We start from the raw sequence: 27,717 nt of genomic DNA on the forward strand, positions 1-27,717 counted from the left end.
ATATGGGTAACATATTTTGATTCTTTTAACTTAAATATAACTTATGAACATAGAAAACATCACATAACTTAATGTCTAACAGCATCTTTAAATAATTATTATAATTTATATAAACTGTAGCCATTATAAGAAGTCATACAATAATGTTAATAGAATTACCATAGCTCTACAACACCTTTACATCACCATTTACTAAGTCAAAGAACTTTGATACTACCATGCTACAACTAAATAGCAATGTTTTTAAAAAAAGATTTATTTATTTGAAAGTCAGAGTTACATGAAGAGAAGGAGAGACAGATAGACAAATCTTCCATCTGCTAGTTCACTGCCCAAGGTGGCCCCAGTGGCCAGGGCTGGACCAGGCTGAAGCCAGGAACCAGAAGCTCCTTCCGGGTCTCTCACATAGGTGGCAGGGGCCCAAACATTCGGGCCATCTTCCACTAATTTCCCAGGCCTTTAGCAGGGATTAGAAATGGAGCAGCCAGGACACAAACTTGCATGACATCGCAGGTGGTGGTTTTACCTGCTACACCACAACACTGGGTGCTGGGTAGCAAATTTTATATTCCTTTCTATAGTTATTTTCAGTGCTCTTGGGGAAAAATGCCATTTTTCAGAATCACTTTTTAAAAAGCTTTGAAATATTAAACATTTAGATCTAATAAAAAATACAACTCTAAAAGTTGTGCAGAGAACTAAACTGAGGGATAGGAGTCAGAAGATAAGGGTTCATGTTAGAGCATACCAACTGAGTAAACACAAACACTTGTAAACTTGGTATAGTAACTCCTCCCATCTCTAACTCAGAGTCATTTTAAGAACCAAGTAAAGGGGCCAGCTTTTTGCCATCTAGGGTAGTAAAGCTGCTGCCTCCAATGCCAGTGTCCTATGTGGGTGCCAGTTCGAGTCTGGGCTGTGCCACTTCCAATCCAGCTCCCTGCTAATGCACTTGGGGAAGCAGCAGAAGATGGCCCAAGTGCTTAGACCCCTGCACCCATGTGGGAGACCTGGAAGAAGCTCCAGGCTCCTGGCTCTGTTTTCACCCACTTCCCCTTTGTAATTGCCTTTCAAATAAATAAAAACTTTTTTAAATCGAAAAAAAAAATTACCAAGTAAAATAATTACATGTGAAACTGCTCTGAAACTCAAAAATATGCCTCAAATATAGAATATCAGTATCAGTAATAAATTCATAGTTTTACAACACTGTTGTTCTGGTTTTATATGAGATACTATTATAACCAACACCAGTTCTTTCTGTAAATTACCACTACTATAATAAAGAATTACTTATCATCTTGTCAACCTTGAAGAAAACAAAAGGAAATATCTATCTTTTACAGAGATTTAGTAAAGTAGGAATTTTATTTTAGATATGATATTTAAGGTTCTCCATTCATTATAACATAATCTTTAAAAGGATAAACCAAAACTAACTGCAGAATTTTGTTTAGGGTATTCATGAGGCTTTAACACAGTGAAAACGTATACTAGAACAAAATTTATAGTAAAATAAACATTATTCTGATGCTGGGATACAAAGATAAGGTTTCTATAGCAACAAAACAGAAATTCAATTTTGCTAAGCAATAAACAATTGGACATTTACTATAATTTGCACATCAAAGCCTAAGCACATTCAATTAGACAACTGATATTACTTATTAATATTTAGAAATATACTGCCACAAATGTTTCTGTAGTACTGAAATGTGCAGCATCATTTTAGACTTGGTAGATTATAACTGAAATTTATAAAATATCCAAAGCTTCTGGGAAAGGACAACATAAGGATCTGAATTTAGTTAAGCAGCTTCAAGTCCCTGAATTAATAGCGTAGTTCAGTATTTTATAACACACAAATGAGACTGGAAACCCAGTCCTAGAAGTCCATTATATATCAAGATTTCTTTAACTATGATTAAGCATAATCTCAGCATATTATTATTTTACATTAAGATAATCATGGAAAGAGCCACACCTTAGGGTTAGTATCTTCACTGTCCTTTCCATAAGGGGAAAGTTAACCTACAAGTATGATCAGTTAGTTCTCCAGGTCTTTTATACTCAGACCAATTTGTCAAACACTCAAAGAGAAATGATAGATTTCTTAAAATTTAAGCCTGGTAAGAGAAAAATTACTAAGTATGTATTACATATTGGGCTTATATATACATATGTATCACTTTTTTAAAAAAAGATTTATTTATTTATTTGAAACAAGGCAGAGTTACAGAGAGAGAGGTAAAGACAGGGAGAGATCTTCCATCCACTGGCCCACTCTCTGAATAGCCACAATGGCTGGAGCTGGGCCAATTCAAAGCCAGGAGCTTCCTCTGGGTTTCCCACATGGGTGCAGGAGCCCAAGCACCCTGGCTATCCTCCACTGCCTTCCCAGGCACAGCAGTAGGGAGCTGGATCAGAAGTGGAGCAACCAACTCGAACCAGTGGGATATCAGCACTGCAGGCAGTAGCTTAACCTGCTATGCCACAGTGCTGACCCTGTGTATCACTTTTTCAATAACAGCTGTCTGAGCTAGAAATTATCCCAATTTTTGTAAAGAAAATGTGCCTCATGCAATTGAATAATCCACACAGATAGAAGGCTAGTATTGCCAAATATGGTATTTAAACCTAGGTCTGTATGATCTAAAACTTGATTTACTTACTAAACCAGTTTTTTTGACTAGGCCTTTAAATGACTGATGAGTAAATCTCCAAAAAGAAATTTGGCAGATATATATATATATATATATATGGTCATTGATTTTTATTTTGCAAATTAGGCTATTACTACCAATTACCTTCATAGTTCCTTAAAGATAATACATTATTTAAAAAAATAATCTCCCAGGGCTAGCATTGTGGTGGAGCAGGTAAAGTTGCCACCTACAATGCCGGCATCCCATATTGGCACTGGTTTGTGTCCCAGCTGCTTCACTTCTGATTCAGTTCCTTGCTGAACTAGGAAAAGCAGCCCAAGATGCCTCCAAGTGTTTGGACCCCCGTCAACAAAGTGGGAGACCCAGAAGAGGTTCCTGGCTCCCGGCTTCAGCCTAGTCTAGCCCTAGCATCTGGGGAGTAAATCAGCAAATGGAAAATCTCTGTCTCTCTCCCTCTCTGTAACTCTTTTGAATAAACAAACAAATAAATCTTTAAAAAAATAATAATCTTCCTCTCTCCTTCCTTTCTGTACCCTCCCACCACCCCTTGGCCAGGCTTTGAGATACAGACAGACTGAAACAAAGAGAAAATTCCCATCTACTAGTTCATTCCTAAAGTACCCACAATGTTCACAACTAGGCCAGGTCAAAGCTAGGCACTCAACCCAGGTCTACCACATGGGTATCAGGAACTCAATTACTTGAGCCATTACCACTGCCTCTCAGAATCTGCAATAACAGGAAACTGGAATCAGGAGCCAGAGCCAGGGATTTTACCCAGTACCTGATGTGGGACATGGGAGTCCTAAGTCATGTCTTAAGACTAGGTCAATTACACACAGCCCAAGAATACATTTTTACATCAGCAAAGAGAATGAAGAGAGGCAGAAATGTCAAAATCTCAGAATAGCAGGAAATGCTTAATACTTACAATAAACCATAGGGTTCTAGACCAGTGTTGTTAATGACAGTATTTTCATACTAAGGATAATGTTGTATGAGGATGAATTCTATATACATTGGTATAAATTTGTCATATATGTTGGCAACTTTATGTCAAGATCTAACAGTTTGGGGCCCACGCTGTGGCACAGCGGGTTAACACCCTGGCCTGAAGCACTGGCATCCTATATGGGTGCTGCTTCAAGACCCGGCTGCTCCACTTCCAATCCAGCTCTCTACTATGGTTTGGAAAAGCAGTAGAAGATGGCCCAAGTCCTTGGGCCCCTGCACTCACATGGGAGACCTGGAAGAAGCTCCTGGCTTCAGATCAGCACAGCTCCACTGGGGAGTGAACCAGCGGACCTCTCTTTCTCTGCCTCCCCTCTCTCTGTAAAACTTTGACTTTCAAATAAATAAATAAATAAATAAATCTTAAAAAAAAAATCTAACAGTTCATTTTGTTTGAAGAATACTTGATGAATTTGGCCATGCAGTTTGAGAGAAATTTGAGGGAACTGAATGCTTCCTATTGAGAAGAATTGGGAATTCCTAGGGTAAAAAAGGAAGAACCTGAAGTACAGATATGAAGGTGAGGTGTGAAATTGTGTGCACACAGTATGAGGGGGAGGACTAAGTAAACTGTAGGTATCTTTGTTGAAACCAGTTACATAACTGCTAATGTATAAAAACAGAAAGCTATGAAGCAGAAGCTGCCATAAGAAATTTAGTGTGCGCACCTCAGAAACAGCATTTTGGAGGAGACTTGAGATTGCCACAAGCTATAAAACTATTGGTTCAAGATCAAATTTCCTACAGCATAAGGTGAGATTTCAGAAAGAATTTGCTCTTCATGTCAAGTAGTTGGTAATAAAGTACAGTCCTAATGAAAAAAGGATTGGCACTGTGGAGGGAGAAGGTCACATACTCATAGTCCTAATTCCTTAGCTAGGCACTCCAAGCTAAAACTGTTATAGTCCCTAACATTTTCAGTCTTAACTCTTACTCTTGTAAACAGCCTATTTTTCAGGTACATGATGACTAGTAATTTTCTTCACCTATATTCTTGCTTTACAAGTATCTCCCACCAATACTAAGCAGTTACTGAAAGCTAGTGACAACTTCTGAATCTAGTCATTGAAGATATCTGAATTAAAACAGAATGAGACTGGCCGGCACCACGGCTCAACAGGCTAATCCTCCGCCTAGTGGCGCCGGCACACCGGGTTCTAGTCCTGGTTGGGGAGCCGGATTCTGTCCCGGTTGCCCCTCTTCCAGGCCAGCTCTCTGCTGTGGCCAGGGAGTACAGTGGAGGACGGCCCAAGCCCTTGGGCCCTGCACCCCATGGGAGACCAGGAGAAGCACCTGGCTCCTGCCTTCGGATCAGTGTGGTGCGCCAGCCGCAGTGCCCCGGCCGCGGCAGCCATTGGAGGGTGAACCAACGGCGAAGGAAGACCTTTCTCCCTGTCTCTCTCTCTCACTATCCACTCTGCCTGTCAAAAAAAAAAAAAAAAGACTAAAAAAGTGGCGGTGGAATATCAAGATACTAGACTTGTCCAAATGATAATGAAGGCCCACACATGGACTGTGGTAATGTAACAAATAAAATTAAAATATTTTAAGTAGAAGAATTAAATGAAGAGGTTAAGGTAGTAGCAAATAAAACCAACCAGCAGATTAACAGTATGGGTGGGTAAACAGGGGGAGTAACAACAGCTTTTAAAAATTTAGAATAGTGATGTTTCACAGACTGGTCATAGAATAAAAAAAATCTGTTCACGTAATCATTCTAACACAGATCAAACTTAAGTCATATGCCAGGTGCCAGGGCCATAAAAAATGAGTTAAAACCTGGTTCATGTCATGAAAGTGGTAAAGGCAAAATGTAATTTAACAATTCATTGGGGCCGGTGCTGTGGCGTAGCAGGTAAAGCCACAACCCGCAGTGCCGGTATCCCATATGGGCGCTGGCTCAAGTCCTGGCTGCCCCACTTCTGATCCAGCTCTCTGATATGTCATGGGATAGCAGTAGAAGATAGCTCAAGTCCTTGGGCCCCTGTACCCATGTGGGAGACCCAGAGGAAGCTCCTGGCTCCTGGCTTCAGACTGGCATAACTCCGGCTATGGCGGCCATCTGGGGAGTGAACCAGTGGTGGAAGAACTTTCTCTCTCTCTCTCTGCCTCTCCTTCTCTGTGTAACTCTTTCAAATAAATAAATAAAAATATTTAAAAAATAAAAAATTAATTACCATATTGAGTAATAGATCCAATAATGAGAGCTGCAAGACAAAAAATAGTTAATCTGCAAATGGCTTAAAATGTTACATGACCTATTCACTAAATTATTTAAAAAAAAAGATCTTAAGTAAATTTTGCTTGATTATATATGAACATATTCATATACTCAATGAACATATTTTTCTTTTTTTTATTTTTTTTCTTTTTTTTATTTTTTTTGACAGGCAGAGTGGACAGTGAGAGAGAGAGAGACAGAAAGAAAGGTCTTCCTTTGCCGTTGGTTCACCCTCCAATGGCCGCCGCGGCTGGCGCGCTGTGGCCGGCGCACCGCGCTGATCCGATGGCAGGAGCCAGGAGCCAGGTGCTTTTCCTGGTCTCCCATGGGGTGCAGGGCCCAAGCACCTGGGCCATCCTCCACTGCACTCCCTGGCCACAGCAGAGAGCTGGCCTGGAAGAGGGGCAACCGGGACAGAATCCGGCGCCCCGACTGGGACTAGAACCCGGTGTGCCGGCGCCGCTAGGCGGAGGATTAGCCTAGTGAGCCGCGGCGCTGGCCTCAATGAACATATTTTTCTTAGAATTTTAAGGGCTAATTTTTCAAGTGCTGTACAGACACACAACCAACTTTAATATTCTTTTGTTTTTTCTTCAGAGAGGGAGAGACAGAGAGATCCTCCATCCATTGGTTCACTTCCCAATTGGCTACAATGGCCATGGCTGGACCAGAGCGAAGCCAGGAGCTTCATCCATGTCTCCCACATGGGTTCAGGGACCCAAACTCTTGGATCATCTTCAGCTGCTCTTCCAGGCCATTAGCAGGCAGTTGAATTGGAAGTACAGCAGCTGAGATAGGATCCAGTGCCCATATGGGATGAGGACATCAAGGCAGTTTAGCTGCTGCTACACAATGCAGCCCCAACATTAGTATTCTTAAAATTAGAAACAGCTCATGCAAAGCAACAGAGTTATAAGAAAAACATGTGGTTCAAAGAGCTGTGAATAGTTTAATACGCCAGAGTGTAAGACACATAGGGAGAAAAATCTGAAAAGCCTGTCAGGGACAGATGGAAGGTCTGATATTTGTATATATTTTATTCTATAATCAGTGGAAAGTTATTAAATGGGTTGAGGCAGAAGTGCTTTCCCAACGTATGTTACCAGTCCTTTATTAGAGAATAGTCCCTGTCCCTGTCTCAGAATAGGGTCCTTAAAGTCATACTGGTATTAGAAAACCCCATCCCTCCACTGTGGCATCAGGAGTGCATGTTCCTTCTACTCACAGACAACAGCCAATCAGATTTTCTCATGCAAGAATTTAAATTGTAACACAGAGTAAATCAGTTAACCATGGGCTATAGGCATTAGACTTGTAGAGTTAGCATACTTAAAGATCAGAGAACACATACCCCTAGAAAGGAAGGAAGCCTTTAGATTCCTGTTCAGTACACATGAGATCTAGCTGTACATCTTACCCTTAAATTAAGTGAGATATCCCTGTAGCTTTCCCATTGATCCAGTTTTTCTTAGGCTGCTTTATATTTTTTAAAGATTTATTTACATATTTGAAAGGCAGAGTTACAGAGAGGCAGAGGCAGAGAGAGATCTTCCATCCACTGACTCACTCCCCAGGTGGCTCCAACAGCCAGAAGAGCTGCACCAATCCGAAGCCAGGAGCCAGGGGCTTCTTCCGGGTCTCCAATGTGCGTGCAGGGACCCAAGAGCTTGGGCCATCTTCCACTGCTTTCCCAGACGCCCACACAGGATGCTGGCACTGCAGGTGGTGGCTTTACCTGCTATGCCACAGCACTGGCCCCTTAAACTAATTTAAACCAGTTACATATCTGCTAATGTATAAAAACAGAAACCTATGAAGTAGAAGCTACAATGAGAAGTTTAGCGCTCCCTCCTCAGAAACATAACATTTTTGGGGAGACTTGGGGTTGCAACAGAGTATAAACTGAACAGATTATAAAAATTTGGTTCAAGACCAAATTTCCTAGAGCTTAAAGGTAAGATTTTGGCATAAATTTTGCTGTTCAGATCAAGTAGTTGGCTCATAAAATACAGTCGTAATGAAAATAGGATTGGCATTGTGGAGGGAGAAAGCACATATTCATAGTCCTAATTCCTTAGCTAGGCACTCCAACCTAAAACTACTGTAACCTCTAACACACTTTTCATTCTTAACTCTTAATCACATAAACAGTTCCCTGAAACTCTGACAAAACAAAGTCTTGGCAGTGACTCAGATTCTGGTGGTTAATCTGAAGGATAAATTAGAGGGGAAATGTGCTACATAGAGATGGAACATTTAGTCAGGGAAAGGAATTATCAAAAGAATGCACTGGGGCTGGCGCTGTGGCGTAGCAGGTAAAGCTGCCACCTGCATCCCATATGGGCACTGGTTCGAGTCCTGGCTGCTCCACTTCCAATCCAGCTCTCTGCTATGGCCTGGGAAAGCCGTGGAAGATGGCCCAAGTCCTTGCGACCCTCTACTCACATGGGAGACCCTTGCTCCTGGCTTCGGATCGGCACAGCTCTGGCCATTGCGGCCAACTGGGGAGTGAGCCAGTAAATGGAAGATCTCTCTCTGCCTCTCCTTATTTCTCTGTGTAACTCTTTCAAATAAATAAATAAATCTTAAAAAAAAAAAAAAAGTTTCATGAAGCTGAGGGAGTATGAACTGCCCCAAAGAACTAGAAGGAAAAGGAGGCAGCCGACATCTTTAAGAGATTAAGTTTGACAGAATCACTGATGCAAAAATCCTTTTGTAAAAGAAGGATGCAGAAAAGACAGACATTTAAGACAACAATAGTATTAAAGAGTATTGGAGCTGGCTTCTGACACAGTTGTGAAGTCGCTGTTTGGGACACCTGCATCCCCTACCATAGAGCCTGGTTTGAATCTGGGCAATACTACTTCTGATCCAACTTCCTGCTAATTTAGTGCATCCTGGAAAGCAGCCTATGATGGCTCAAGTAGTTGAGTCCATGACAGCCACATGACAGCCTGGACTGAGTTCTGAGCGACTGGCTTCAGTCAGGCTAAGCCCCAGCTGTTGCAGGCATAAGGGGAATGAACCAGTGGATGGAACATCTCTGCCTGTCTTTCAAATAAAAATAAATAATTTCTATTTTTTTTAAAGATTTATTTTATTTAATTTATTTGAAAGAGTTACAGAGAGAGGCAGAGACAGAGAGAGAGGTCTTCCATCCTTTGGTTCACTCCCCAGATGGCCGCAACGGCTGAAGCTGTGCCAATCTGAAGCCAGGAGCCAGGAGCCTCTTCCAGGTCTCCCACGTGGGTGCAGGGGCCCAAGGATTTGGGCCATCTTCTACTGCTATCCCAGGCCACAGCAGAGAGCTGGACTGGAAGAGGAGCAGCCGGGACTAGAACTGCTGCCCATATGGGATGCCAGTGCTTCAGGCCAAGGAGTTAACCTGCTGCGCCACAGCACGTGCCCCAATAAACAGATTTTTAAAAGCATATAATAAAAACACAAAAGTGAATATATTTTTAGCTAATAGCCAGGAGAGAACAAAAGTTCTATTCTGTATATTCCAGAGGAAGCAGAAGTCCAGCAAAGTGTAGGCTTAGCAAGGTGAAACAATTTTAACTTAATATTCAATAAGGAAAAAAAAATGGCTAAAATTCCAAGAAATTTTACAGACAAGGAAAGTTGAGGAAATTTACATTGTTGGATACCTCTTATCATTAAGTAGAAGCAGTGACCAGGTGACTGACTTGCTGAGAACAAAAAGGCAGGAGCAGGTTAGATGACAATAAGGAAAACATAAAAAGTTTGAGCCACAAATGGGTAACCTGATGGCAATCAGCAGGAAGGCAGTCAAGCATATTTATTGACCCAAGATTTCAGTTAATAAAACAAAAACAGAAGAACCACAAACTAATTTAAGGGAAGCATAAGCTTCTGGTATGATTCATTAAATAACCTTGTATGATATAACCTTAACTTGGAAAAATTAGTAATATAAAGTTTTTTGAAGATGTTTTTGTCCTAAAGCCTGAAAAAGTACTCTACTTTAAATTTACATAATAAAAATATTTTATATACATTTCAAATGTTTGAAACATCAGAAAGTAACTCAGATCTTTACTCTATATTCAAAAATCAACTCGGTTAAAATGAGATTCCACTGCATACCTATCACAACGACCAAAATCCATAGCACTGAAAACACCAAATGCTGGAGAGTAAGTAGAACAACAGAAATTCTTATTCATTGCTAGTGGGAAAACAAAATAATAAAGCAACTTTGCAGGACAGTTTAGGCAGCTGCTCATAAAACTAAGTATGTCCTTACCATGTAACCCAATATACTCCTTAGTATTTACCCAAAGGAGTTGAAAACTTGTATCCACACAAAAACCTGCACACAGATGTTTATAGCAGCCTTATTCATAATTGCCTAAACTTGGAAGCAACCAAGGTTCTTCAGCAGGTGAATGGGTAAACTGGTAAATCCAGACCATAGAATATCAATCAGCACTAAGAAAAAATGAGCTGTCAAGGCACGAAAAGGTATGTAGGAAACTTAAACACAAGCTTAAGTGAAAGAAGCCCATTTGAAAAGGCCATGTAAGGTATGATTCCAATTACATGACATTCTGGAAAAGGCAAAACCGGAAACAGTAAAAAGATCAGTGGTTACCAGCAGATAAAAAAAAAAAAGGGAAGGATTAACAGGGAGAGCACAGAGGACTCTAAGGGCAGTGATATTATTCTGCATGATACTATGATGGCAGGTACATGTCACAGCATTTATACATTTGCATATAATCATTGCACAACATCAAGAGTAAACCCAATGTAAACTATGGACTTTGGATGATAATGATATATCAGCATAGGTTCAACAACGGTAACAAATATACTACTCCACTGGGGCATGTGGATAATGGGATGGCTACAGGTGTGAGGAGACAGTGAGGGGTTAGGGGGTTGGCTCAGATATTTGGGAAGTCTCTGGACCTTTATTCCCAATTTTGCTATGAAGCTAAAACCGCTCTGAAAAGTAAAATCTATTTAAAAACAATAACTACAGATTGACTGACTTAAATGTAAAAAATAAAACTTCAAAACACTTCATAGAAAACATAGGTGACTATCTTTTAAATCCAGGAATCATGTTTAAGGAATCATTTCTTAAGGCAACTTTGACTTCACTAAAATTACATTTTTTTGGTCAAAAAATATCACAGCAATGACAAAAAACTGCATTTAAGATGCTATGTTTAGGCCGGCGCCGTGGCTCACTAGGCTAATCCTCTGCCTTGTGGCGCCAGCACACCAGGTTCTAGTCCCGGTCGGGGAGCCGGATTCTGTCCCGGTTGCCCCTCTTCCAGGCCAGCTCTCTGCTGTGGCCAGGGAGTGCAGTGGAGGATGGCCCAAGTCCTTGGGCCCTGCACCCCATGGGAGACCAGGAGAAGTACCTGGCTCCTGCCATCAGATTGGCCGCGGCGGCCACTGGAGGGTGAACCAATGGCAAAGGAAGACCTTTCTCTCTGTCTCTCTCTCTCACTGTCCACTCTGCCTGTCAAAAAAAAAAAAAAAAAAAAAAGATGCTGTTTATAAATACTAGCAAACTGTGTAAGAGAAGAATAAACATTTTCTGTTTTAGATCCAATATTAAAACTCATCAAATGCAGTACTTTACTGGAAAGCTATGCAAATACCTGAATAACTGACTCATATAATCCCAAACTTGAAATATACTGCCATCAAACAAAAAATATATATATTATTAATAATGACAAAAAAGTAGCTTTTTAAAAAGAGTTATTTATTTATTTATTTTGAAAGGCAGAGTGACAGAGATATTTTCCATTTTCCAGTTTACTTCCCAAATAGCCACAACAGCTAGAGCTGGGCCAGGCTGAAGCCAGGGAGCCATAAACTCCATCCTGGTCTCCAAAGTAAGTGGCAGAAACTCAAATACCTGAGCCATAATCTGCTGCTCTCCAGGCTCAAATAGGGAGCTGGATGGGAAGCAGAGTAGCTGTGGTTCAAACTGGTCCTCCAATATGGGAGGCAGACATCCCCAGCAGCAACTTAACTTACCATGCCACAATGCCTGCCCCAATATTAAGTAGCTTATAGCAACGTGATATATGGAATGGGAAAATGAGCAGTGAACTACTGAAATATGTAGCATTTACTATTCATTTGTTTCTAAACATATTTTTTAGTCTACCTGTGGTGGAATAAGAAGGCCATGCCAAGATGGTGCTCAGCATCAGTTGGAACCCACCTGGCAAAGAAGCCTGCCTGGCAACAGGCAGTGATTGATTACGGTATAAACTGTCCCTTGACCGGATTCACTGCCTCTGCTATACAAGCTGCTGCACCAACTGAAATAAACGAGTCTGCGAGCTGCTCGCCTCTAGCCCGCTTTCTGTGTTGTGACTCCATGCCTCTTGCCCCCACAGTGCTTCTCCTCTCAGAACGAATTCACCTCAACATCTACTAGCATTTAAGTATCTAGGATACGTGTAACAACACAGTATTTTCTACAACTTCCTATGGCTGTTCATTTTAATGCCACTCAAATCCATGGAACATAAACTGTATAACTTAGCCTTTTCCATACCAAACTGAAAACAGAAAGTAAATGCATGCTTGTTTATTCATAATAACATAAATGATTCTGAATAAATGGTCAGCAGTTTAGAACATTTAGAACTATCACTCCCACACAATCCCTAAAAGTGAAAAAGACAAGTTAAAAACTAAGAGGTGGCGTTCACTATACACAAAAGATTAACATAAAGAATATAAAAAGTCTTATGAATCAATGAGAAAAACAGAAAAATAGGCAAGACATACATAAGAATTTCATACAAGAGGAACTATAAAAGGCCAGCAAACACCAAAATATTCTACATTGGTGATAATCAGAAACATGCACAACAAGATCACAAAGAGACAATATTTAGTAGCCTTCTGATTTGTAAGAATGAAAAAGACAGTATCAAGTATTGGAGAGAATAAATAAGCAAAGGATCTCTTATCTATTGCATATTGCTGAAATTAATTACAAACTGATGCAACTGCACTGGAAGTTCAGCATCACTTTTTTTTTTTTTTCCCAAAGATTTTATCATCATCTCTTAAAACTGAACATTCACTCACCCTGTGAGGCAACAATGCTATCTCTAGACATAAATAAAAGGAACTTTTATTACACTATAGAAAACATGCACAGATTAGACAGCATTTTTGTTCACAATTACAAAAAACAAAATTACTAAACGCCAAGCAAGGGAGAAAACATAACTATCCATAGGGAAAATTAATGAATATTTCTCTCATTAAATATTATATTGCAATTAAGATAAGTAACTATAGTGACCTGTAATAAAATGGATTCATCTTAGCAGTAAAAGGAAAAAATTAAGTTCAGAAAGATTATATTCAACACAATAAAACCAACTAAAATAAAATATATACCTTTTAGAATTATATATCCAGGGGCTGGCACTGTAGCACAGCAGGTTGACACTCTGGCCTGAAGTACCGGCATCCTATATGGGCGCCAGTTCAAGACCTGGCTGCTCCACTTTCACTTCAGCTCTCTACTATTGCTTGGGAAAGCAGTGGAGGATGGCCCAAGTCCTTGAGCCCCTGCACCAGCATGGGAGATGGGAGACCCGGAGGAAACTCCTGTCTCCTGGCTTCGGATCTGTGCAGTTCCAGCCCTTGAGACCAATTAGGGAGAGAACCACCGGATGGAAGACCCTTCTCTCCCTCTCTCTCTCTGCCTCTCCTCTCTCTTTGTGACTCTGACTTTCAAATAAATAAATAAATCTTTTAAAAAAGAGAATTATATATCCAGCAAAACTATATATGAAAGAGAATGAACACAGGATTCAAGATGATGATTACCTGAGTTGACAAGAAGGTAGAGGTAGGGTATGAGATGGAGCAAAACTATAGGTAGGTTAAGTTCCTATCTTTTGGAATAGGGTGACAGGGTGGTGGCGATCATGAATACTTATTAGAAACATAGACAGATAATGATTAATCCAATGCAATGTACTCAAGGCTTAATAAGGAAAAAAATTCCAAAAAATCATATAAAATGTGTTCAATGAAAATTCTGAAACAGGCAGATCACTTCCTTAGAGAATTCCTAAGGTGGAAACTACTGGAAAGGGAAAATATGTGAAATATGTGATATTTGGCATACACTTAGGGTGGTGTGTCTTCTATAATCAAAAATATTCCAAATTCTGTCACAACTACTTTCCTATAAATTAAGGTGCTTAAAAGCCAGGGCAGTAAAGCTTTAACCAATCAGAAAAAATAATCACCATCAAATTTCTAAAATACATAAATCTTAATACCTATTACATAATTCTTATATATCAGCTCATCTTTATAATGTAATGCTTCAATATTTACCTTCAAATCTAAGGTGTTTATTTATCAAATACATTCTTTCCAGGCTTTTTCTTTTGCGGCAGAGAGAGAGGGGGAGTTCCTATACACTGGTCCATAGCCCAAATGTCTGCAGCAGCAAGGGCTAGGCCTAGTTAAAGTTGGGAGCCAAGAACTCAACCCAGGTTTCTCACTTGGATGCCAGAAACCCAATTACATGAGTCATCCTCTGCTGTCTCCCAGGACCTGCACTAGCAGGAAGCTAGGATCAGGAGGCAGAGCACTTGAATACAAGTGTTCCAACGTGAGACATGAGCATCTTAACAACTAGGTTAACTGCCCAACCCTGTTAATCTTTTTATAGACAATATTTAATGTATATGTGACACAAATTTAATTTTTATGACATTATGAAAAACTAAATGTGGTAACAGAGCTACTTTCAAGTAAGAATTCATCAGATAAAACTGAGAAGCTAGTCATGTATCAAGATGAATGTCCTCTATTTCTATTTACCTTACATATAAGAAACTGCTTCATTAAAATATTTTTCCCATTTGAAATTTTAAGTATCCCACAGGTTTTCAAATTTCAAACTTTGCTGTTAAGTTTCAACTCTGCTGTATATCAAAAGGCAAGCACAGTAAATGTTATATTTTGGTCAACTTTAGAGTAAATTGAGTTTTGAAATAATAGTTGACAACTGTTTAGCACAGTACATTCTGCTGGGAAATGCTGCAGAATTAATTGTTTTATTCAAATACCATTTATGCTTCTGGATGTTATTTTAAGTGATATTCATGTCTACAAGCTACTACTCCACTTGTCATTTGCTTAAAAGTAGACACAGGAATAATCTGATGAATGGCATGAGAATTTACCACTGCCAAATTTGAAAAGCAGAAAAAGAAGAAACCAAGGAATCAGATGCTAAACCCTGGAATACATAACATCTGGAAGGCACTTCTACCTCTACCCATTTCAACACTTATCATCCAACTATGTAAACTATAGGAGGTAGAGGGGACTAGAACTAACCTCCATTATACTAACAAGAGACAAGAAAAAACAAAAACAAAAAAAATCTTGATCCAGTTTAGAGCATCACTGAATAACACTAGCTTTAGCTCAGAGAATCCTGGGTTAACCGATCATCTGCTGACCAGTTCCCTGGGATCCTATTCACTAGAGGTCAGACTCCTCAGTCTGGTTCATCTTCCTGATCGTAACATTCCAAATTTCATCTTTCTTACTTCTCTGATGAATGCAATTTGGCTCCAACCCATCTGTCCAGTCACTCCATACTACCATGCTCCAGACATAGTATTTATTTTTATTGTTTTACACTTATGTACATGTTGATTATTTTGCCTGGAAAATTTCTTTTCATTGACCTATCTGTCCTTTTTCTTCTCCAAAAGTCTAGGGTATTGGTCATCTGTGCTGCCCGTATAAAACCTTTATTACTTTATGCTCTATCCATATGTCTTACCAATTGGATTGTGAGCTTCTGGAGGAAAAAAGGTGGGTTCCCTGGGCCAGCATTGTATCTCAGAGCTGCCTGTGACACCAACATCCCATGTGAGTACCAGTTTGATTCCCAGCTGCTCCACTTCCAATCTAGTTCCCGCTAAATGTGCCTGGGAAGGCAGCAGAGGATGGCAGAGTGCTTGGGCCCATGCACCCACGAGGGAGACCAGACTGGAATTCCTGGCTTCTGACTTTGGACTGGGGTCCAGCGCCAGCCACTGTGGCCATTTGGGGAGTGAACAAGTGGATGGACGATCTCTGTCTCTTCTTTGCTCCAACTCTGCCTTTCAAATCAAATAATTTTTAAAAACATTAAAAAAAAAAAAAGAATGGACATTATTTTAAAAAGGAGAAGGTTCCCATACCTCTTCCCATTCTAATACTGAACATACAAATATGTGAATAGTAAGAATTGCAAGGGACAACAGAAAAACATGATCCATTTTAGTCATCATTTAATCACACAAGTTGTAGCATAGACTTTGACCTAGGTAGTCAATAAGTATTTAGCAACTTCTTTAATGATATGTCTCACTCACAAAAGTATGCACTGCAAATTATAAATACTACAATATTCTGTAAGAATGGCAATAATCAAATGTAAGTTGAAAAACCATATTACACTGATGTATTGCTCAAAGAGCTGTTGCTATGTATCATTTTTGTCTGTACTAAATCCATACTGTACTCTTCACTTAACTGCATCTCAAAGCACTGACTCAAAATCCAAATACTTTGAGATGAAGAGTCAGTAAAGCTAGTTAGATCCACTTGTGTAGAACCAGTGCAGGAAAAGTTTTTAACCTATAGCTATTTCTTGTAACTCTCTGAACTTCATTTTTTTTTCAAAATTCTATAATGTAATAAAAAAGGAAGAGATATAGACTCTAACACAGGACTTCCAAGTTGGAAAAGTATGTCAGTTATCTCTAGGTGACAGAACAATGAGTAACTTTTGTGTGTGCTTTTCTGAAATAATGTACAGGTTTCTAATTTGTAAAAATTATAAAATGTGTTTGCTAGCCTGCCTGCCTTTTCATACTATATTGCCCCAAACCACCTGAAAATCTTATCCTCCCAATTAAGGCATTCTACTTTCCAGTATCGTGACAAAATCAGATGTCATCCCCTAATTTTCCAACCAATAGGCAATACCAGGGTGCCATATGTAGGTGTAGGATCACTACTATGGAAGTCCTTTCTGTACTTTTCAGTGGAACATTTTTGGGAGATAGGATCAGAAATATACACTAAATTAAGTGCAGTCATTCCTTGACATCTTGGGGTACTGGTGCCAGGACCCTATGCAGATACCAATAATCTGCAGATGTTCAAGTGCCTTTAAAGAAGTGGCATGTACAGTTGGCCCTTTGTATCCATGGGTCCTGTATCTGTGAATGCAAACAATGTGAAATAAAACATATTCAAGAAAATAAAACTGCATCTGTATTGAACATGTGTTATTCCAAAACAATATAACAACTATTCACATAATATTTACATTGTATTAGGCATTACAACTAATCTAGAGATGATTTAAATTATGCAGCAGAGGGGGAGTATGCTGTGGCACAGCAGGTGATGCAGCTGCTTAGGACACGTGTATCCTATTATCAAAGCACCAGCCCGAGTCTCAGCACCTCTACTTCTGATCCGGCTTCTTGCTAAGGCATCCTAGAAGATAGCAGATGACGGCTTAAGTCCTTGAGCCCCTGCCACCTATATGACAGACCTGAATTGAGTTCTGGCTCCAGGGTTCGGCCTGGTCCAGCCCTGGCTGTTGAAGACATTTGGGCAATCAACAGTGGATGGAAGACCTTTCTCTTTCGGCCTTTCAAGTGGATTAAAATTTTTTTAAAAAATATATTTTGGAGGGCTGGTGCTGTGGCATAGTGGGCTAAGCCTCTGCCTGCAGTGCCGGCATCCCATATGGATGCTGGTTCATGTCTCAGCTGCTCCTCTTCTGATCCAGCTCTCTGCTATGGCCTGGGAAAGCAGTGGAAGACGGCCCCAAGTGCTTGGGCTCCTAGACCCACATGGGAGACCTGGAAGAAGCTCTTGGCTTCTAGCTTTGGATCAGCCCAGCTCCGCCTGTTGCGGCTATTTGGGGAGTGAACCAGCAAATGGAAGACCTTTCTGTCTCTCCCTCTCTCTTTCTGTAACTCTTCCTCTCAAATAAATAAATAAATCTTTAAAAAGAAACACATTTTTAAAAACTTTGCTGGAGGATGTACATAGGATTACATGCAAATACTACACAACTTTATATAAGGGACTTGAACATCCTCAGATTTTGGTATTGGGGGTGTGAGATCGCCTGGAAAACCCCCTTCCCAAATACTGTATTTGCATAAAACCTATGCTATGCAAATTATCCCATAAAATATCTCTAATTGCTTATAATACAATGTAAATGCTATGTAATTACTATATTGTTACTATGTAATACTATATTATTGAGAAAACAGAATAGTCTCTATGTGGCTCAATACAGACCTTTTTATTCTTGAATATTTTTGAGCCCAGATTGGTTCCATTCATGGATGCAAAAGTCATGGTCATAAAGGACTGATCCTAATTTCGTAACAAGGTTTATAATGAATTTCTCTTAAACGAGTCAAGATAGTCCTCATCCTACATGACAAACAGTGCTCTCACATCAATGTACTGAGCACCCACTAAGTGTCAAGCACAAGTGTGAACTACACATGAGTTTAACATTTTATTTCAGCGAAATAGTGAAACGGGCGGACAGACATCTCCCACCTGCTGGTTCACTCCCAGGTGCCCACAACAGCTGTGGCTGGGCCAGACTGAAGCCAGGATCTGGGTCTCCCACACAGGCAGCAGGGACTCAAATACTTTAACCATCACCTGCTACCTCACAGGTCTGCATTAGCAGGAAGCTGGAATCAGGATCAGAGCTGGGATGTAGGAATACTAAGCAGAATCTTAACCATTAGGTCAAATATCCTTCTCAAATTTAACATTTTAAAGCAAAGTTTATCCTATGGATAGTCTACAGAGAAATGTTAACTCTTTGTGGAGGTTTCTGACAAACATTTGACAACTTTCATCAGATTAGTAGCTGTTAAATGAAGAAAGCCTACAAAAAAGTTATTTGTATTGACCCTTGTGGACTATTAAATATACTTTATTTGTAATAATAAAGCACTGTTAAATTACAGACGACCAAATGGAATGTGGAAATACTTTTTCCTTGCTACTGAGGAACTGAAAAAGTAACAGAGTTTATAGTATAAAGGTAACTCTGGTTAATTACATTTTTGGCCTATTTGTATCAAGGTCACACAACTAGAAGCACCATAGAACTGTGGCAACTTATAGAATGGTGTAGTGTGAAACACAAAGACCTGAGTTCAAACTCTATAGTGACCATAGCAATTTATTTAGGGTTCTTGGACTTAGTTTTCTGATCCACAAAATTAAAATAACAACACCCAACTTGTGGATTACTGTGAAGCTCAAATAAGGCACACCAGATAACTAAGAATGTAGTACTTCAAAAAATTTGCAGAAAATGGAATTAAAAGATAAGTTTATTTTTGTGCAAAAGAATTTGAAATCCATGCATTTTTTTCATAATTTTTAAAGATATTCACAAATTTTTGAAGTCCTCAAAATTTTTTGGCCCAAAATAAACATTTTTAGTTCCATTTTCCATTAACTTTCTGAAATATCATATAATGTCTGATATGCAGTAAACAATGGATAAATGTTATGTGCACTCTTATGATTCTCTGAATACAAATGTTACTTGTACACTCAATCCAGAAAGCAAAAACCTTCTCTTCACATCCTTCAATATAGCTTTAAGATACTCAGTAACTCTATTGAAATGAGTATCTGTAATTTAAAGCTAGTTTTCTTAAACTTCCAGTTAAGCAAGATAACTCTAAGTTCTTTTAATAATGGAACTTATGATTCCCACCTAATGCTATTAAGCATTTGGATAAAGATGAATCTTCAGTAACAAATGAGGTGATTTTACCAGTACCGTACTGAATATCCAGTTCTGCATTCTACAAATACTGTTGTAATCAGTGAGTCATTTTGAGGTCCTTTATGGCTTTCATTAATCAAATTTCCTGGCAAATAAACTTGGTTTCTTTGATCTCATGATACAGAAAACAGGACAAAATAAAATAGTTATGAGATAAAATTAGAAATTACCAGTTAAGCTTGCATGTCTAAACAGTCTATTTTTATTTTTACTACAGTAAATTTCTTCCTTCTATACCTTGTACCCCCATCATCAGTTTGGGTTGTTCTTTACTAATCCTTCTTAGCCCAATAAGACTCTTTCCTAAATTCCTCACGGAAGTTGGAAACAGTAGTCAATGGAAATATTACAGCAATTTACAAGACAAAGTATTACAATTTCAGATTTCTAAGCTTTGTCTTTCTACAACCAACGGTCATTAGTAAGCCAATTCTACAAGGTAATGAAGTATTTTAAATTCTCCAATATAATTTGCAAAAACAATCAAAACTTAGATTATATGATAACAAATTATATAATTAAATATCAATTTCATTACCATTCCGTTGTAGTATGTAACTTTCAGGATTAAACAAATATTTCTGAGACAAGGTATGGGAGAACAGAAATTTTTAACTATTAAACATGTTAAAACTGGCTACCTATTTAAAAACCTAAAATCTGTATGGCACAGAAGCATTGAAAACAAAAAAATTTTTAATCTAAATAAAGTCAAACAATTTAGAAGTTTTTAAAAAAATTGATCCTCCAAACAAAAGCTGGATAAACACTTTATTTAACAATTTAATAATGATTTAATAATTTATTTAAATTATTACATATTAGTTTTATGACCTAACAAAATAATAAAATGTTTGAATGGATGGATATACTTGGTGAAGCACATTTTATGACCATTTATCTTAAGTGCTGATATAAATAATACTCTCAAATATTTTATAGCACACTAAGGTTTAAATGCAATTTTATTAGAACTGGGAGTCAAACACACCAAGAAGAATGCACTGTATATGCAGGTCTACCTGGTAAGACAGAACTTGGTAGGAATTATTCTTTTTACATTTTAGTTTGGGTTCCATTTTTAAAATTCGTCACATTTAAAATTTCTTATCTCTTTGACTTGGTTTCTGGTTATTTCCAAAGTTGATCTTACAAAAGGATCCTAAAAGTTGTATTTTAATACACAGGAAAATATGTTTTCGGTTCCAAAGCCAAATAAGTGTCTTTTATGCTAAACTTTATAAAATACAAATGGGAATGCCAAATATTTTCTAATTCTATCCCATTTAATTCAAAAGAAAAATGCTCCTGTCATTTTAATGTCTTTTACTTGATCAAAACCATAACATGCTTTTCATGTTTCAAGACTAGGTATTTCCGATATGACTCAAACCATCTTCATTTTAAAAGCTCATGTAAATTAATAAAATAATAAACTCCATTCATTTAGCTATATGGTATGCTATAAGACCTACTCATAAAAGACTACTTGTAGTTAAAACATACATAGCAACATTTTCAATAATAAGAAAATTTTCCAAATTTATAACAGTGCACTAGTGTACCTTGTTGAGATCTATTTTTGTGGAGGAAATACCAAGTATCATAGCAGTGCCTTCAAACTGACATCTGACTACACAATAAAGCAAAATTACACAGGGACCTATCAAAAAGTAAACTTAGACAAGAAATTTAAATGCAGAGGCGAAACATCATCAAGAGTCAACCCTTCTGAGTTTCTGGATTCAGTTTTTTTTTTTTTAATTAATTGTCCAAACCACAAAAAGAAATGCAAGCACACATTTTTTCTCCACTCATCTCTAACCTCCAAGTAGCCGAAAGATGACGATATTTACAAACCAAAATAAGCTTAAGTCAAAAAACAACATGAAATTTTCATACAGATGTAAACAACCCTGGAACACTTCAAAGTAATGAAAAATAAACCCGACAAGGTAGCTTACGTCCCTGGTACACCCTGGAGATTTGAAAACAAAAATCGTACCTACATCATCAACTATTTAGCTAGAAACGGGAAAGAATAATATTGCTACTCGACATGAACGTAACTAATGAGGGAATCTAATTTGTTCTCTTCTGCAGCCATGGGGTGCCCAGTGTTTTCCCTTCGCAGACCGCTTTCGCATTTGTAAACAACTGCTGTAGCTGTTTCTCTGGTGTTCAAACGCGAGGGAAAATGAAAGTCTGAAAAGCATCAGCATCTGAGCTTCCGGATCTGGAGCAGGGGTAGCCAGGAAAGGGACCTACCTACCACTTGGTCAAACATCAAGAAAAAAAAAAAAAAAAGGTAGCCTTCAAATCAGAGGAAAGAAACTCAAGTCACCCAAAGAGGGCCGGTGAAGCAGAGCAAGCATTTGGTGAGCCTTGTTTTTTCAAAAACTTGTCTGGGGGCTGGAAGTTATGGGGGCGCTCTTTGTGCGGAGTCTGGAGGGAAGAGGAGGGACGAGAAAACAGCTTGGGAATCATTCAAAGGAGTTTAACGAGCAGTGCACCGGGTGGGGGGAGGCGGGGCGGGGCCCGGCCGGGCGGAGCAGGGCAGCAGGGGCGTCCGCGGGCCGCTCTGACACCCAGGGAGGGGGCGCTGAGCTGGCCGCTCTGGGGACCCGCAGCGAGTACACTCCGGCTGCAGCCGGGAGCTGGGGGTCCTCTCGGGTAGGCAGACTCCAGCGAAAGCGGCGACAGGCCGGGGCTCTGGCGGGGCAGGGGCTCCGGCTCCCGAGGGAAGCGGTTCCCGAGTGACATCCCCGAGTTTCCGCACTTAGCGGGCCAGGGGCGCGGCGGCCGCACGGCTTCCCTGGGTCCCCGAGCCGGCGCTGGACTCCCTCCCCGCCTCCGGCGCCGGCGCCTCCCGCGCGGGCCGCGGCCCTTACCTGCAGCTCCGTGAGCAGAATCTCCCCTCGTTCGGGGTTGGACGCCATTGCGCTCCGCTCTGGACTCCGCACCTGGACGCGGCCGCGGCTGGCGAAGGGAGAAGGCGGGACGGGACCCGGGGTGGGGGGTGAGGATCGGGGAAGAGAAAGGAAAAAAAAAAAAAAAAAAAACAACTAGGGATTCATGGAGGCGCAGCCCCTGCTAGAGGCGCGGCTTATTTCGCCCGGTTCATCGAAAGCGGCGGGGAGCGAGGGCACTCGTAGCGGCTCCCCCTCGCCACCCGCCCGCCGCCGCCGCCGCCGCCGCCGCCCGCGCCGGACTCCGTTTGCTCAGTCGCTCCCTCTGGGCGACGCCAGGAGCCGCCTCAAACCTCTCGGTGCTGGGCGCAGCGGCCGCTCCTGCAGCTCCTCCTGTCGCACCATTTGGCTGTCACCGCGTCGCAAAAGCGGCCGCACTTGGCGGCTGCCAGGCACACGTGACGGCCGCAGCCACCGCCTCTCGCCGGGCGGGGTAGGGCGGAGGGGACCCCGAGGACGCGGGGGGGGGGGGCGGCTTCCGACCCGGCTTGCCGGCTGGGGCAGCCATGGGACCCAGCCGGGGTGAAAATGAGGGGAAAGGCCTGGGCTCGCGTCTCTGGGGAGGCGGGAAGAGGAAGAAAACACACGCCTACGTGCCTTCTGCGTTTAACGGCCCGACGGTGAACGCTAGAGCCCGGGAGCCCGCTCGCTGCGTTTTGTTTCCCCAGTTTCACCTTCTCTTCCCGTGCCGGAGTTCCGGCCTAACTTCAACAGGCCCCTCTCTAACCTCCACAACGCGAACAGCACCGGGACTGAACCTTTAGAGACTATCCCTTCTCCCGCTCGCCTTCTGCCACCCCAGGCGAAGGGTCGTACCTCTGGCTGGCCCCCAGCCTCAGCGCGCCCTCTGGGTGTGTAAGGTGCGCAGCTGGCCGAACCCTGTACTTTCCAAGAAAAGCGCATCGATCCCCGGCAACTTTAACGCACGGCTTTTAAGACGCCTTTCCTCGAGTGCTGAACTACTCTGGTTTGGCCGGAGAATTCCACGGAGCTCGGAATTTAATTAACTGCCTTGGATTGTTTTTAACTGAAGGGGTGTGGGGCAGGATCGGCCTTGGGAATGGAAAAAAAAAAAAGCGTTGCTTGGTGTGGTAAACAGGAGAGGTAACGCGTGTACTTGGTAACATGTACCTAAGTAGTACGGGTATCAGTTGCTCAGAAATGATACTGTGGCGTTACAGAGTGACAATAAGGTCTCCAACAAGTCACTTTTGTTTTATCTGAGCAGTGAATGGGTATCTGGGGCAAAGCCAATTTGATGAGCCTCAAGTACTGTGTTAAAACCTGCCTGGAGCCAGGATAAGGGGTTATTTAGGTAGCTAGCTACTGGGGAAAGGCGTTAGTTGACTTCCCAAAAAGTGTAAGATTATGGCCCCGTAAAGTCCCTGTAAGATCGGTTGGGCTGATGCTGGGGCTGAGATTTATCTTTTTGTCTCCTTAAATTTTATAGGCTAATTCAACATGCATTTACTGAAAAGGGAGAGTCCTGTGGCCACATTTTTCTCCAACTTATCCTCGGTAAAGAATTTTTCTAGCACTTCAAAAGTCTTATAAAACACATAAAAACTATTTATATGTTTAATGAATCCTCTCGGTTGGAAATGATGATTAAAGTACATGAGATAACAACACTTGACAAAAAAACAGATTGTAATTAACCTCTCTGGTAACTAAATGTCCCAGGCCCTGAAATTACAACTAGGATAAAGAAAGCCAGTATCCCTGGAGGACTGGGGATTCCTGTAGGGGAATCAGAGTTGTGTTAAAACAACCATAAAGCACTTCTAAGACATAGGTATAGGGACTGGCATTTAGTGCAGCAGTTAAGTCACTGCTTGAAACACCAGCATCCCGTATCCGAGTGCTTGGGTTCAAGTCCTACCTCTCCTCTGATCCAGCTTATTGTTAATGCACCCTGGAAGACAGGAGGTGATGGCGGAAGTGCCTGGGCCCCTGCTACCCTTGTGGGAGATCCAGTGGAGTTCCAGGCTCTTGGCTTTGGCCTGACCCAACCCTTGCTGTTGAGGGCATTTAGGGAATGAACCAGCAAATGGAGGGAACTTCTCTTTCTCTCCCTGTCTCCCTTTCCTCTCTCTCTCCCTCCGCACCTTCCTTGCACTCTGCCTTTCAAGTATATTTAAAACATTTCAAAACAAATTTGATTGGTAGGTAAAGAGTCTTAGGGGAGCCTTGCATGTGTGCACACATAGTTTTTTTGTGGTTAAAATATACATAAAATTTATCATTTTAAATATATAATTTAGGGGCATTGAATTGTATATTTAACAGATATATTTTTCTGTTTTTTTTTTTTTATTTTTTGGTCTTCCTTTACTCCAGAATGGGTTTGAAATGACTTATGTACACGTAATAAGTGGTTAATAATGGTGAAATTAAGAATTAGCTATGCAAGGGCTTAGAAAAATAGTCGATGAGCATTTGTTTCACAAGTAATTTATGTGTAAGAGCAAATGTTCACATTTCATCACTATAAAATTTTAGAAGAGATTTAAAATGTATGGGCTGGTGCCACAGCTCACTAGGCTAATCCTCCGCCTGTGGTGCTGGCACCCTGGGTTCTAGTCCCAGTTGGGGCGCTGGATTCTGTCCTGGTTGCTCCTCTTCCAGGCCAGCTCTCTGCTGTGGCCCAGGAAGGCATTGGAGGATGGCCCAAGTGCTTGGGCCCTGCACCTGCCTGGGAGACCAGGAGGAAGCATGTGGCTCCTGGCTTCAGATTGGTGCAGCACGGGCAGCAGCGTGTTGGCCATGGCAGCCATTTGGGGGGTGAACCAGTGGAAAAAGGAAGACCTTTCTCTCTATCTCTCTCTCTCACTGTCTAACTCTGCCTGTCCAAATAAATAAATAAAATGTATGGTCTATCTCATTATAGGCAGAGAAATATAAGCCAAAGTTTATTTAAATCAAGAATGGGGAGCATCCAGCCTGCAGGCCTTAGACAGCCTTCAAGATAATTTGTTTGGCCCTGACAAGGCAATCACAGGTAGGACTCACAATTCAGTAAATCTGCAGGCTAATTTTTAAGTTGATAATTTTGGATGACCCACAAATGATGTTATAAATATCCAAATGGGGGCCAGTGCTGTGGCATAACGGGTAAAGCCACCACCTGCAGTGTCGGCCTCCTGTAGGGGCACTGGTTCGAATCCTGGCTGCTCAACTTCCAATCCAGCTCTCTACTATGGTTTGGGAAAACAGTAGAAGATGTCCCAAGTCCTTAGGCCCCTGTATCCACATGGGAGACCCGAAAGAAGCTCCTGGCTCCTGGCTTCAGATCAGCCCAGCTCTGGCCATTGTGGCCATATGGGGAGTGAACCAGTGGATAGAAAACCAACCTCTCTCTCTGCCTCTGCCTCTCAGTAACTCTGCCTTTCAAATTAAATAAATAAACAAATAAATATCCAAATGACCCTTGGCAGAGGCAAAGATTCCCTACCCCTGTTGGTGCAGGACCTTATGAGGATCCTTCAGAAAGTTCATGGAAAAATGGAATTAAAAGATAATTTTATTTTGGTGCAAAAATTTTTTGAAATCATATGTATGAGGGGGTCTTCAGAAAGTTCATGGAAATTGTATATCATGAAAAATTATGCATGAAAAATTTTTTGCACTAAAAGATCTTTTAAGTCTATTTTTCATAAATGTTTTGAAGTATGTTCTTATTACTCAGTGGTAGAGTAAGTATCATAATTGCTACTAATTGTCAAAACCTACACTGTTGATATAGGACCATTAAAATCCTCTCTTAAACTGAACTCAAAACATTATACTCCCATAAATTTTTATCATAGAAAGACTCTAAATTTTACATATTTCTAGTGCTAAGATAAGAACTAATAATAACTTTAATTTTATGTAACACATGTAAATGAAAGTACCAAATATACAAAGTTTCGAATGTTACAAGAATTATTTCTGAAGGAGACCAGCACAGTATAAAAACTACTTGACAATCTGCGAAATGTGATAGTTTAAGTAGCAAATCGAGCTAAAAGCTACTACTGACGTCATAGTCTGTTCAGGAAGAAAAAAAATAGGACATGGATCATACTTATCAGACTAAAACACACTTGAAAAAAGTTTTCATGGAAACACATATCATGTTGAATCAGATGAGTTGTAATCAGGCCCTATTTACAAATGTGTGTAGGGAATCAGAAGTTTTGTTCACCTTAAGTTATAGTTTTATTAGTATTGAAAAAGAAGAAAGTTTTAAGTTTCCATTTAAGAAGTCAAAGATCCTAAAAAAAATCTAGATTGTATCATTAGTTGTATAAGTATGTTTTAAAATTCTTAATGGATAACTTAAAAGTCTTTAAAAAGAAATGACCAAACTTATAGAAATAGTTTCAATTATTAACAACTTAAAGCATTGTCTTATTTACCTTTTCAGGATGGAACAAATGTTACAGGACAAGTCATAGTAGAGATAGTATAGGTAGCTTAGATGTGTGGAGTTTTTTTTATTTTTGTTTTGGTTTTCTGTACTGTTGAAACAGACATTCTGATGGTCTAGGTCCTCCTTTCCCTTAGATCCTGAGTGAAATGACACCAGGTCTACATATCAAGTGAATGGGTCAGAAACCTTTACTTTGTAAGCTATACTTTTTATTGCCTTCCAGTTTGTCCCTACAGTACTATGGAGAACTAAGAGATGGTTTTTTTTTTTTTTATTTGTTTTGTTGTTGTTGTTAGTGTTAAAAGAAAGAGAGAACAATGGCACTCCTATACACACACACACACACACACACACACACACATACTTCCAAGAGATCAGAGTGAAGGAGCAGTAGTAATCAAAGTAAGAGAATCCCAGAAGATAAGCGAAACTCAAGAAAACGCATAACTGTTTGATCACCATCCTTTTCTTCCTTAAGAAACTCCCTCATAGAGGTGGGTTTGGTGCAGTGGTTAGGTTGCAGTTTGAGATAC

General features: G+C 40.4%; 1 protein-coding gene and 1 long non-coding RNA gene across 4 annotated transcripts in view; one reads left to right on the forward strand and one right to left on the reverse strand.

Annotated features, from left to right (window-relative positions):
- Window positions 1–23,948, reverse strand: part of PKN2 (protein kinase N2) — a 156,526-nt gene extending 132,578 nt beyond the window's left edge. Inside the window, exons 1-2 of one of the 2 annotated variants that reach the window (XM_089337099.1) lie at window positions 23,584–23,802; window positions 22,690–22,777 (exon numbers count right to left, since the gene is read on the reverse strand). In XM_089337099.1, the coding sequence (XP_089193225.1) occupies window positions 22,690–22,737 (48 nt within the window). In that variant the 5' untranslated portion in view covers window positions 22,738–22,777; window positions 23,584–23,802. Of the gene's footprint in view, window positions 1–22,689; window positions 22,778–23,583 lie in introns of both variants that reach the window. The other variant, XM_051856284.3, reaches the window with a different exon arrangement.
- LOC127493422 (uncharacterized) lies at window positions 23,115–25,795 on the forward strand. Of its 2 annotated transcripts, XR_007923548.3 has the most exons (3): window positions 23,115–23,200; window positions 24,218–24,285; window positions 25,658–25,795. It is a non-coding gene; the product is annotated as an uncharacterized LOC127493422 (long non-coding RNA). The 2 variants fall into 2 exon arrangements; XR_016237198.1 differs by lacking the exons at window positions 23,115–23,200; window positions 25,658–25,795 and adding an exon at window positions 23,228–23,871 and having other exon boundaries at window positions 24,218–24,353.
- Window positions 25,796–27,717: the final 1,922 nt, after the last annotated feature.

This window comes from Oryctolagus cuniculus, chromosome 7 (assembly GCF_051225735.1).
Source record: "Oryctolagus cuniculus isolate XC-2025 breed Fujian yellow rabbit chromosome 7, ASM5122573v1, whole genome shotgun sequence".
Lineage (NCBI taxonomy): Eukaryota > Metazoa > Chordata > Mammalia > Lagomorpha > Leporidae > Oryctolagus > Oryctolagus cuniculus.